Genomic DNA, 12554 nt, shown 5'->3' with positions numbered 1-12554 from the left:
TTTTTGTGATATTTATTAATGACTTAGATGAGGGGGTGGAAGGGTGGGTTAGTAAGTTTGCAGATGACACAAAGATCGGTGGTGTTGTGGATAGGGTGGAGGGCTGTCGAAGCTTACAGAAGGATATTGATAGGATGCAGAGCTGGGCTGACAAGTGGCAGATGGAGTTCAATCGGGAGAAGTGTGAGGTGGTACACTTTGGAAGGACAAACTCCAAGGTGGAATACAAGGTAAATGGCAGGATTCTGAGCAGTGTAGAGGAGCAGAGGGATCTGGGAGTTCATATCCACAGATCACTGAAAGTTGCCACACAGGTGGATAGGGTAGTTAAGAAAGCTTATGGGATGTTAGCTTTCATAAGTCGTGGGATCGAGTTTAAGAGCCGCGAAGTAATGATGCAACTTTACAAAACTCTGGTTAGACCACACATAGAGTACTGTGTCCAGTTCTGGTCGCCTCATTATAGGAAGGATGTGGAGGTGTTAGAGAGGGTGCAGAGGAGATTTACCAGGATGCTGCCTGGATTAGAGAGTATGAATTATGAGGAGAGACTAAAGGAGCTAGGGCTTTACTCATTGGAGAGAAGGAGGATGAGGGGAGACATGATAGAGGTGTACAAAATATTAAGAGGAATAGATAGAGTGGACAGCCAGCGTCTCTTTCCCAGGGCACCAATGCTCAATACAAGAGGGCATGGCTTTAAGGTAATTGGAGGGGGGGGGGGAGGGGGAAGGAGCTCAAGGGAGATGTCAGAGGGAGGTTTTTCACCCAGAGAGTGGTTGGTGCATGGAATGCGCTGCCTGGGGTGGTGGTGGAGGCTGATACATTGGTCAAGTTCAAGAGATTGTTAGATAAGCATATGGAAGAACTTAAGATAGAGGGATATGTGGGAGGAAGGGGTTAGATAGTCTTAGGTGTGATTTGAAGGTCGGCACAACATGGTGGGCCGAAGGGCCTGTATTATGCTGTATTGTTCTATGGTTCTATGGATGCTGCCTGACCAGCTAAATTCCTAGAGCAGTTTGTTTTTTGCAATTCTTATCCAACCCATGCCTTTAGGGTAGTATAGTGTACTGATCTGCACAGCTGCTGAGAAACATGGCCAAAGTACATGGTGTGATATATTCCATTACATTCTATACTATTCATTTGTACTAAATATAACCATATTTATTGAAGGTCATTGCTTTGTATTACATTGTCTCTCAATGTGACCGCATATTTTGCACTTCTAATGGAAACTCTCAGAACTATATAAAATGAAGGAAGGAAAAATATGTGTACTGTTTTTGATAAAGGGAGCAGAGGAGCTATCAGGAATCACAAGCTCTTACCCTTGTAAATTTAGTGGGATAAGGGAAGATTAATTCCTTTACATGGAAACCCTGTTAGGTACCCATGTAGGATACCCATCTGAGGAGAAGGCTGCAGACTACGTGACTGATTCCTGGGCCTTTGCAGGGATCAAGGGGAATACTTACATTTAAGCTCTTCGAACTGCAATGGTCATAGACTTTTAGCTTCTTAGCCTACCCTTTCCATGCCTGACATTAGACAGCTATTGAAACTAATTCCTTTCCAGGTCGATTGTTTAATGCACACTAAAATCTTATCCAAGTACCTTTCAAATTGATTATCTACTGTATTACAATTTTTTTTCCATTCCTCATCTTAATTACAAATTGCTGCAAGTTACCTTGTGGAATGCAAAAAAAGTACTGTGCTGATAAACCAGCTATTAACTAAGTAACACAAAAATCAGTTAAATAAGAAGTCATTTTGAACTTCACTGGAAATTTATTGGAGGCCAAGGTCAGAGAGATCCAAATAGGATGAAAAATTAAAAATGGCAAGCAACTAGAACCTCACAATTAGGTTGTAGATTTAATGGAGGTATTCCACAAAACATAATCAGCTTCTATGTGGTGCATTGTGGCCTGTGAATAAAGTATGCTAAACTTAAATAAGTATGAGTAGATTTCTGTGTGTCTTGGTCTCTAGATAGAATAGAGGGTCATGGTTTATAACTTCAGAGCTTGATTAAGATAGTTTGAAACTACCTAGTGAATCTTTGAGTTGCTTGAACTAATCGTGATTAATACAGAAGTATAGTTGTTGGGCAAAGTCATTGCCTTGTGTTTTATCATGTGCTGTGTTTAATTGGCAACATTTGGTGTCTCTAGGTGGGCTCAATAAGAGGCGATTTTGTTATCATCCCACTCTGAACCATCCATGTAAATTTTGTACAGAGGTCTGGATTAGTCGTACTATGGCTATCTGCCCAGTGGCCGCGTAATGGCTACCGGCACCCAATAGTTTTGTCGTGATCCAGCCACAAAGCCTCAGATGACAGAAGCAGAGGGATTGTGGTGGATAGAGCTGTGAGACTACTTAAATTAAAAATGGCCCAAATGGTGACAAAGCTCTTAGATAGACACATGAATGATAAAGAAACGGAGGGCTATGTGGGAGCGCTATTGTTAGATAGATATTAGAGCAGGAGAAAATGTCGGCACAACATCGTGGGCCGAAGGGCCTGTCCTGTAATGTTCTATGTTCTATTAACAAAAGGAATGAGAGGAGAAAAATAAAAAGTGTTTATGAAGGATATAGAGAGGGTAACTAATGCTGCCTAGAGAGTCAAACACGCAGTGCTGCTTTTTTTTAGCCTTCATTATGAGAATCAATGTTTACTGAAATACAATATGATAATAGCAATTTCAGTCAAGAATATAAAAACATGTGGCAAATCCATAATCAAAGTTGTTGCTGTGTAGTGCAGTGACCAATGTATCTGCCTCTGTGGGCTGTGAGGAAATTCTAGCCAATGATTATCAATGTGAGACTGGTAAATTACTGAAGGTACATATTAAAGTCAATTGGCAAAAGAACCAGAGATGATAGGAAGATAAGCAATCTTATGCAATGTGTGGTTAGGATTTGCCTGCTTGGATGATAGATACATATTCAACAGGAACCTTCAGAAGGGCACTGAAGTAATACTGCAAAGATAACAGATTGCAGAAGTATGGGTAAAGAGGATGAGTGGGGGGCAGGGGCCATTGCAGATCTAATGAAACAAGTGGCCTCTGTACTACAGTTTCATGAAATACTCACCACATCAGAATGTTGATGATAGTGACGGCTCGGATATTACAAGTTCTAACCAAATGGATAATTGCGTAAGACTGTTCACTTTTAGCCCTCATATCTTCAAGCTGGAATGGTAAAACAAAATACAGTTTCATTGTAAATGAATATAAAGTATTGCTTTTATTAACTTTCACCATGTTCACATTAGCACTAACGGACATTTTTCTGTATAAACTATATCATTTGCAGCCTCGTTCATTCACCTATCTTTTTTTCTGTTGTGTTGATCTTAAACAGCCCGGAGCTAAGAGCAGCAAGGCTCAGTATTAACATAATGGCCTGGAATATGTTTACATCTGATCACCTCTTCTGCTGTCACCACTTTGCATTCAGCCCTTCAGCTTTATGCCTGGTGTATATAAATACAACCCCACTTACTTCAATGGACTGTCAGCCTTGATTAAAAAGGTAAGTGCAGGCTTATTTTTCCTTCACTTTATTTTTATATTTCTAATTAATGTCTTCCTGTTTAAGTTAAAAAATGAAAAGCCTGATAAATTAAGTGAAATTAATTTGAACTGTTTTTTCTGACTATCAGAGGCATAGGTGAGTTGTCAAAAGGCCATCCAGTATTCTGGAGGCTGTGCCTCAGTGACTACCACCTGAAGCCTGCTTTGTGGGATAAGTGCAGCAGCCAGATCTCAAGGCTGACTCATGTTGTTAGTGGGATTGAACAAAATGAGCATTGGTTTATGAAAGGGAAATCACTTAACAAATTTGCTGTAGTTTTTTTGAGTATGTAACTAGAAGAACAGATTTGGGCAAACCAGAGATTGTGCAATATTTGGCTTTTCACAAGGCTTTTGATAAGATCACAAAAGAGGTTAGTGTGCAAAATTTTAGCACATGGGTCTGGAGTAACATGGGTCTGGCCTGAATTGAGAGGTGGTTGACAGACACAGTGAGTAGGAATAAAGGGATCATTTGCGTAGGTGGCAGGCAGTGACTAGTGTGGTGAGGCAGGAATCAGTGCTCACAATATACAGTATATCAATGATTTGGATGAGGGAGCTAAATGGAAATGTCCAAGTGTCCCTGAGGTGGCAGCAGAGCTAGATAAATTAGTTAAAAAGGCACATGGTATTCTTGCCTTCTTGACTGAAGAGAGATGAAAGCAAACTTAATCAGTGCAAAATACAGTACTGTAAGCCATGTCTGAACTTTTCTTTGTATACTATTGTTGTCCCCAAAACTTAGGGAGGAGTATTCACCTTGGTTCTCACATTCTAATCAATACAAAGAGAATCCTCCTGGAAAATGCATGTGTGTTTTGTTTCTGGGTGAAAGTAGAGCAGAAATAACCTATACACCATAGCAGGTTCACATATGGCTTACAACATGGAATCATACTGCAGCAAAAAGACAAGGGGATAATGAAGAAATATTAAAAAAGAACAAGTCTCTATTGAAGAACTAAATGACCAGACGGCAAGCAGAAGTGTTGTGGCGATACCTCAAGATCACTGAAGAGCACCTCTGGTGCAGTGACACCATTTTTCTTTGCAATAAATCGGAGTATTTCTTCTGCCTCCTTTACCCTTCCCTTTGTTATCAGCCAGCGTGGAGATTCAGGAATAAACCTGAAATTAAAAGTGTTATTTTAGGAAATGGATAATAACTTCACAAAAATGCAAGTTGAGATACTTTTTCTTTCTTTTCTTTTTCAATCTTTTCATTAGTTTCCAAATTAATACAGATTAATATATAACATCGATGATTGTACATGTAATACAAAGAGATCAAGAGAACAATCATGGCATAGATAATCATAAAGAATAATAAAATATAAAAAAAACTTTAGATCTCACGATCTCTTAGTAGATGAATACAATATAAAAGAAAGGAAAGAAAAAGATTTATTGTGTATATAAAAGAAAAGAAAGAAAAAATCCCCAAATCAATAAAAAAATTGTAGATAATCAAGCCAAACTAAAAAGAAAATTTCAAAAAAGAAAACAAAAACAACCAAGAAAAAAAACTGAACTGAAATTTCTCAATAGAAACAGAGCAATATTATGTCGTCAACCCCGTTCCTCTGAATTGAAAAGTTATTGAAAAGGGATCGATATCATATGAAAGTATTGAATAAATGGACTCCAAATGTCTTCAAATTTAAGCGAAGGATCAACAGTACCACTCCTAATTTTTTCCAAGTTTAAACATGATATAGTTTGAGAGAACCATTGAAAAGTAGTAGGGGGTATTGGATCCTTCCATTTAAGCAAAATGGATCGTTTGGCCATTAATGTGACAAAGGCAATCATACGGTAAACGGAAGCAGATAAATGGCCAGACTCTATCCTTGGTAATCCAAAATTTGCAGTGATAGGGTGAGGTTGTAAAACAATATTCAATACAGTTGGTCAAAAACGTCAAACCAATATTTTTTTCCAAAGGAGGACAGGACCAAAACACGTGTCAGAGAAGCCACATTTGATTTATATCTGTCACATATAGGATTTATATGGTGATAAAAACGGGCTAGCTTATCTTTTGACATATGGGTCCTGTGAACTACCTTAAACTGTATCAAAGAGTGTCTGGCACACATTGAAGATGTATTAACTAATTGAAGAATTTTCTTCCATGTCTCTGTAGGTAAAGATGTCTGGAAATACTTCTTAATGGCGTGCAAAAAGACATAATTTGACTTAAATCTTGGAGTAGATTCAGAAATATCAACAGCAGGAAATAGTATGAAAGGTGGTTTAATATTTCTTACAGGCTTTATGGAAAAATGTAGGCCATCAGTGTCATTGTGAAAGGTCTGCCTTTCTCAATCAACACCTTACTCTCTATGTGGCATATTGCCCAGGAAGATTCAGAAAGGAAGACCAGTCTGGGCAAGGGATCTTGGTTTTATCACCGAATTGTTAAATAACCTGTGAAGAGTAAAATCCAGAGGTCAGATTCCATGCATTTTAGAAAATTAATGGGAATAAATTAGAACAGAAATATATGGATTCTCCTCACAAGCATATATTTTTCTCTGTGACTCTTTTTGGAAAATTAATAATCATCATGATAGCAATACAAAATACCTGAATATTTGAAAACAAATTCCTATAGAAAATGAACATCTTATCTAATCAGGAGAAAATGAACCCATTGATGGATTCACCAAGACCTAGACAATATTCAGGAAAAGGCCAATAAGAGGCAAGTAACATTCATGTCACACAAGTGTTAGACAATGACCATCATCAATAAGAGTTGAACTACTTATACTTAATGTTCAAAGCATTATCATCACCAAGGCCCCTGTCATTAGCATCCTGAGGGCATAACGACAACAAACATAAAACGTCTTGTCACATGAACAGTAAAGTTACAAGAGCAATTCAGAGACTGAGTATACTACAACAGGAGAATCACCTCCTGACACCCCAAAGTTTTTCCACCATCTACAAGATACAAGTCAAGAGAATGACAGAACACTCTCTGCTTGCCTGGATGAGTGCAGCCATAAAAATACTTAAGGAGCTTGACGCCATCCAGCTCAAACCATCTTGTTTAATTATCAATGAAAATAAAAAAAAATAGATGCTGGAAATCTGAAATAAAAACAGAAAATGCTGTCATAAGTTCAAGCAGCACCTGTAGAAAGAAAAGATCTTTGAATTGCTAATTCACTTTCTCTTTCTGTAGATGCCACCTGATCTGCAGAGTGTTTCCAGCATTTTCTGTTTTTATTTCTGAATGATAGGTACCCTATCCACTACCCTAAATATTCAGTCTCAACAAACATACAACCATTGCCACAATGTGAAAAAATGGTACTGGCCAAGGCATCTTTGTCAGAAAGTCCCAAACCTATGACCTCCAGCACATAAAATGACAGAGACAGTAGATGCTTACAAACACTACAGCTGTCAAACCTCCCTCTAGATTACAACTTGTTTTGACTTACAAATATTTGGCTTCTTTTGTATATTATGATTGGGTCTAAATCCTGGTTCTCTTCACTTTAACATCACTGTGGTGATACTTTCTTCTGACACATCAAGAAGATACCTCACTACCAACTTCTCAAGGACACATACATATGGGCAATGTGCTGGTGTTACCAATGATGCCAACCTCCTATAAATCAATGTTTCCTGGCATGCCATGACACAGTGATGCACCAGCAGAAATGAATAGAGATGGTGCAAAAATGTCCCTCACCACTCTGCTTGAATGCTAGAAACCTGCCGTAATATTGTCAGATGTGCATCCACTTGACTCCCACACTTTAACAATTGGGTTAATCTTGAGGTACGAGAATGAAACCTCCTGAATTTGCAGGTGACATGTTCAACAATATGAGGTAAACTGCACTTCTTTTATCTGCAGAAGTAGCTGCTGAGAAAGAAAGAGGAGGAAGAGAGAGGGAGAGAGGATGTAGGGAGAGGTGGGAGAGTGAGAGAAAGAGGGGGACAAGGGAGAGAGAAAGAAAGAAAGAGGAGATAAAAGTGGGGGAGAAAGGAGGGTGGAGAGAGGGAGAGATGGGGTTTGATGGAAGAAAGGGGAGGAAAGATGAGAGAAAGGAAGAAAGACAGAAGGAAGAGAAGAAGAGACTGTAAGGAAGGAAGAAAGACCGGGAGAGAGAAGAGGAGGATGAAGGTGGCAGGAAGGAGGGAGGAGGGATGAAGGGAGGGGCCAGATGCAGTAAAGGTCCAACTGGCCATGAGCGCAGATTTCAGATTAAATAATGGTCTTGGCTCCTTTGACTGAAACTGGTTTGGTTGATCACCCAGTCTCTGCCTCTGTAAGTATTTCACATTGGGGCACTTGGGTAACATCTGCTTAGCTTGAAGGATAGTCATGTGCAGCAGAAGGGTTTTATTTATAAGGAGTATCTTGGAAATGGTGAAAATCAGTGCCATAATTCAAATAAAAAAAAGAGGCAGGTAAAGTAATAACTTCAAAAAGTGGCACTTCTTGACCTTTATAAGGCTGCCAAAATCATGCCTGGAATCAGTAGGCAGAATCTATGTCAGACTCCATGCCAACGTTTATTCACAGGTGGGTGGGAGATCTCATGAATGCTCTTCCGCATGGTGATAATGTCAGTGTTAAAGTCACAGGCCCCCAACAATATGTTTTTAGATGCAATGGTTTGCTACACATTTGTTAAAAGATTTATTCATTCTCTCTCTGCAGGTTAATAGTGAACTGCCACGAAACACTTGTTCATAGGTATTTAGGGGAAATGTTATACGAATCAGTTAATTGCTCATTTTTGTCACTAAAAAGATGAGCAGCATCAATAAGCAGGGAATACAGCTTCAAACAAAATGAGAAAACATTCAAGCTGTGGATCTGATGCAAGGCAATGTGTGGGGAGAATCTAGAGTCCTGGTGTAGAACAATTGACTTACTCGTTCTTGTTTATAGCCTGCCATGCAGCCTCTAATATGGCCAATATTAATAGAAGGTATTAATGCAGCCCAGCTCAGCTTCTTCCATGTTGACGTTGAACTTCAACATTCCAAACTAACTTTTAAGAAACAGGTGATTATGAAATATTACACCCCACTACAACAAAGATACACCGTATATCCTGTAATTAACGAAACCAGGCAAGAACCATCTCCAATCACAGCATATTAGAAGCAGAAAACCAATCCTTTGCTTCTATTAATGATTCAGTGATTTTGTAGTCTGAAGCTTGTTCCCACCTCCAAATAATCAATTGAAATCGGCAACAATAGATAAGAGGAATTTTTTGTTTTCTATTTACGTATTGTTAAGCAGACATTCAGCATATTGCCCTGTTATTCACAATCTATATCAAATGATTTGGCTGAGGGAATCAGATGTCATACTTCCACATTTGTTGATGATACAAAACTAGGTGGGGTTGTGAGTGGGGAGAAGGATAAAATGAGGTTCCATAGAGTTATTGACAAGCCAAATGAGTGAGTTAGAATATGGGATATAGAATACAACATGGAACAAATGTGAGGGCCTCCACTTTTTATGCATAAAACAGCAAAACAAAGTACTTTTTTAAAAAATAGTAACAGACTGAAAAGTTTTGATGTTCAAAGGAACCCAATGTCTTTATATATAAAATCACAGAAAGCTATCCTGCAGGTGCAGCAGGCAATCAGGAAGGCAAATAATGTGTTGGCTCTTATTATGAGAAGATTTGAGTACAGGAGCAAATATGTCTTACTGCAGTTGTATAAGGCCTTGGTGAGAGAGCACCTGGAGTATTGTGTACAATTTTGGTCTCTTTAGTTTAAAAAAAAGGATACACTTGTCATGGAGAGAGTGCAGTAAATATTCACTAGACTGATTCTGAGAAGGGAAGAGTACTGGCTTTCTTTGTTTTAAAACTTCCCCTCAAAACTTTACATCTTACTACAGAAGATAGTTTGTTGTCTTTTTTTTAAAAAAAAGGAGAGACTGAGTAGACTATGCCTGTATTGTCTAGAACTTGGAAGAATGAATCTCATGTAAAATTCTTACAGGGCTTGATTCAGGAGGATATTTCCCCGGCTGAGTTGTCTAGAATGAGGGGCCACAATCTTGGAATAAGGCAAGGCCATTTGGAACAAAAAGAGAAAATAATTTACTCAAAAGAAGATGAATCTTTGAAATTCTCTACCTCGAAGGGTAATGATGGGGAGTCAGTCATTAGGTTCTAGATAGTAAGGGAATCACACAATATGGGGATAGTGCTGGAAAATTAGTCTGAGACAAAAGATCACCAGCCTTGGTGAATCGAGCAGACTTGAAGTGTCGGGTGATCTATTCCTGTGCCTAATTCTTCTGCTCCAGTGTATGTTGTTGATAAGTGACTGAGGATGGGCTGCTACACAGAGCAGTGTGCAAGGCTGGTGATGCAGTTGTTGGGAGATGGGATTTGTTAATGCCTTCACTGACCTTGAGTATGTGTAAAAACACATTAAGCTTGCATTGCTCCTGCATCCATGTCCCACTTACTTCTCTCCTGGCATTGAATTAGTCCTCATCCACCTCCTATTAACATTTCATACAATACCTTAATGATTCCTGGACCTGGATAATCTTATGTCCCTGTTCCATGAAAGCACTACAGAAAACAGTGTTACAATGGAAAATTGGGATGCCTGCTCTCTGTCCTGTTTTGTCACAGCTTTTACTGACCTTTCAATAACATCCAGTAATGAGTGGAGAAAAGGTGTAAGAATAGTTTCAAGCACACTAGCTGTTTACAGAATTGCATCCCATGAATAACTGTCAATTCAATTTTGCTGCCCCTCCCACACGGTTTCTGAGTTTTAGACTGCCGAAGAATTAACTTGTAACCAAGCTGGTTAATTCTGTAATGGAAGAACTTTATGCATTTGTTGTAGGTAGATAGGATATTTATTTATTAGTCACACGTACATCAAAACACACAGTGAAATGTGTCTTCTTGTGTTACTGAGAATGTGCTGGGGGGGGGGGGGGGTCAGCCCACAAGTGTCGTCACTCTTCTGGCGCCAACATAGCATGCCCACGGCTCCTAACCCGTATGTCTTTGGAATGTGGGAGAAAACCAGAACACCCGGAGGAAACCCACGCAGACACGGGGAGAAAGTACAAACTCCTACAGACAGCAGCAGGAATTGAACCCAGGTTGCTGGCACTGTAATAGCGTTATGCTAACTGCTACACTACCGTGCTGCCCTTCATCAACTACAGCTAGCAACTGATCATGTAACAGCTCCATTTATTTATTTGTATTATATTCCTGGTTTCCCTTCATGCACTAACAATGAGTGCCAGAAGACATAATCAAACATCTTACGCCGAGCAGGGTGACACTTGGATGCATTTTCAACTGGAACAATTCACAAGCTGTCTCCATACCTACCTACTCAGCCCAACAATACTCTAATCTTTTAAAACGTTACACAAATGAAGTGTCAGCCCACTGTCACAATTTAAATTGTGTCTCCATTTGGCAATTTACTGACCCTGATTTATCAATGAACAAGTATATTACAGAAGTTCAGTAATAACTTGAAGAAAGAGAGAATTCCTTGTAGGTAGGCAAGAAAGTTGCTCTTACACATCATTCTAACACATTCTCAGCAACACCTGGCTAATCTTCTAGTATAAATTAATACTGACAAGAAGCTTCTCAGTGGGGAGGAATTGCAGTTATGATCAATTTTGAAGCATAAAAATTGATGGAAGGTGTGGCTAATTGACATCATCATATATTTAGAATATATAACTTCAATCTGTATTGAAGTCATATATTCTAAATATATTATGATCACCAAGGAGCAGTTCAAGTAGAAAAGGGTGAATTTGAGGTGCAGGTGCAGCTTGAAGATTTGTTGATGAGGACAGGATAGAGGGGAATCAAGGAAGGGCATTCTTATTCATCAGGCAACACGAGTTGCCAACAGATAATGTCATTCATGACTTTAGTTATGATCAGGACTCAAACTTGATTGGATAGATTCAAATAGTGAATCATGGGCAAACGATGTTTACTCAGAAAATGGTATCATATTCAAAGGCTTTGCAGAAGAGGATTAGAGACCAGGTGGTATTGTAATTTGCAGAAACAGAGAAGTCTAGACTAGCTTATTTGAGAGTGGAAGTAATGATAGTAACATCGAATGTAAAAAAAAATCATTTTTAAACATTACTTGACAGAGTGGTCAGGAAGGGGAATATGAGTACTCAGCAATTTAGTGATAATGAAATCATGGGAAATGGTGTGGAGCAAGTTCCAGTGTTTGGGGAGGGGAAAATGAAGAGGATGGATGAAAAACTAAACAGTGATGTATGTTCTCACTTAGGGAGATACTAGCAAAGATTTGGTGAGCACAGAAGAGGGAAACTGGACAGGCAGCTGAATGGATAATCTGTTTTTGGTAACTAAAGAGCATTTTATATTGTTTTGAAAATGAACTGGAAAGAATGGTTGTTCAACACTGGAATAAAATTGCCAGGCATTATTTTTGCAGTCCAGGCTGATCCTGGAACAGCGCCTCTGGAGGATGCCAAAGAGCAAGAGGCTGCTTGGTGAGGAAGTGCTGCTTTGAAATATTCAAGCAGGTCAAGCACTTTCATGAATGCAGGGCAAAGAGTGGTCTGATAGGAATAACAATACTGAAAAATGTGAAGCATTTTAAAGTGGAAACTGAGGAAGCTCAAAGAAATTGTATCAGATGTGTTACTAATGGTAGCAGAAATTTTCAGGGCTGGATGGAAAAACCACATCATAATAAGTAATACAGAAGCTGTGGAGGCTGAGTGAAGAAGTGGTAGAGAACACGAGGTTGTTTTGGAGCTGTTTTAGCTTGGAGGATCCAATACAAACTTGCTAAACTATTGTTTATATAAAAATGTTTTTAAAAGTTATATGAAACTAAATTTACTCTACTGACAATATCTGTTCATATTGAATATGCATTAGCTTAGGG

At 38.9% G+C, this 12554-nt stretch overlaps 1 protein-coding gene across 3 annotated transcripts in view; it reads right to left on the bottom strand.

Annotated features, from left to right (window-relative positions):
* LOC127569229 (solute carrier family 22 member 5-like) overlaps positions 1-12554 on the bottom strand; it is a 69148-nt gene that overhangs the window by 18566 nt on the left and 38028 nt on the right. For all 3 annotated transcript variants that reach the window (XM_052013658.1, XM_052013660.1, XM_052013659.1), the window contains exons 5-6: positions 4607-4733; positions 3118-3218 (exon numbers count right to left, since the gene is read on the bottom strand). In XM_052013658.1, coding sequence (XP_051869618.1) covers positions 3118-3218; positions 4607-4733 — 228 coding nt within the window. The remainder of the gene's footprint in view (positions 1-3117; positions 3219-4606; positions 4734-12554) is intronic.

The sequence above is a fragment of the Pristis pectinata genome, chromosome 4, assembly GCF_009764475.1.
Source record: "Pristis pectinata isolate sPriPec2 chromosome 4, sPriPec2.1.pri, whole genome shotgun sequence".
Classification (NCBI taxonomy): Eukaryota; Metazoa; Chordata; class Chondrichthyes; order Rhinopristiformes; family Pristidae; genus Pristis; species Pristis pectinata.
This window is presented reverse-complemented; position numbering and strand designations above follow the sequence as displayed.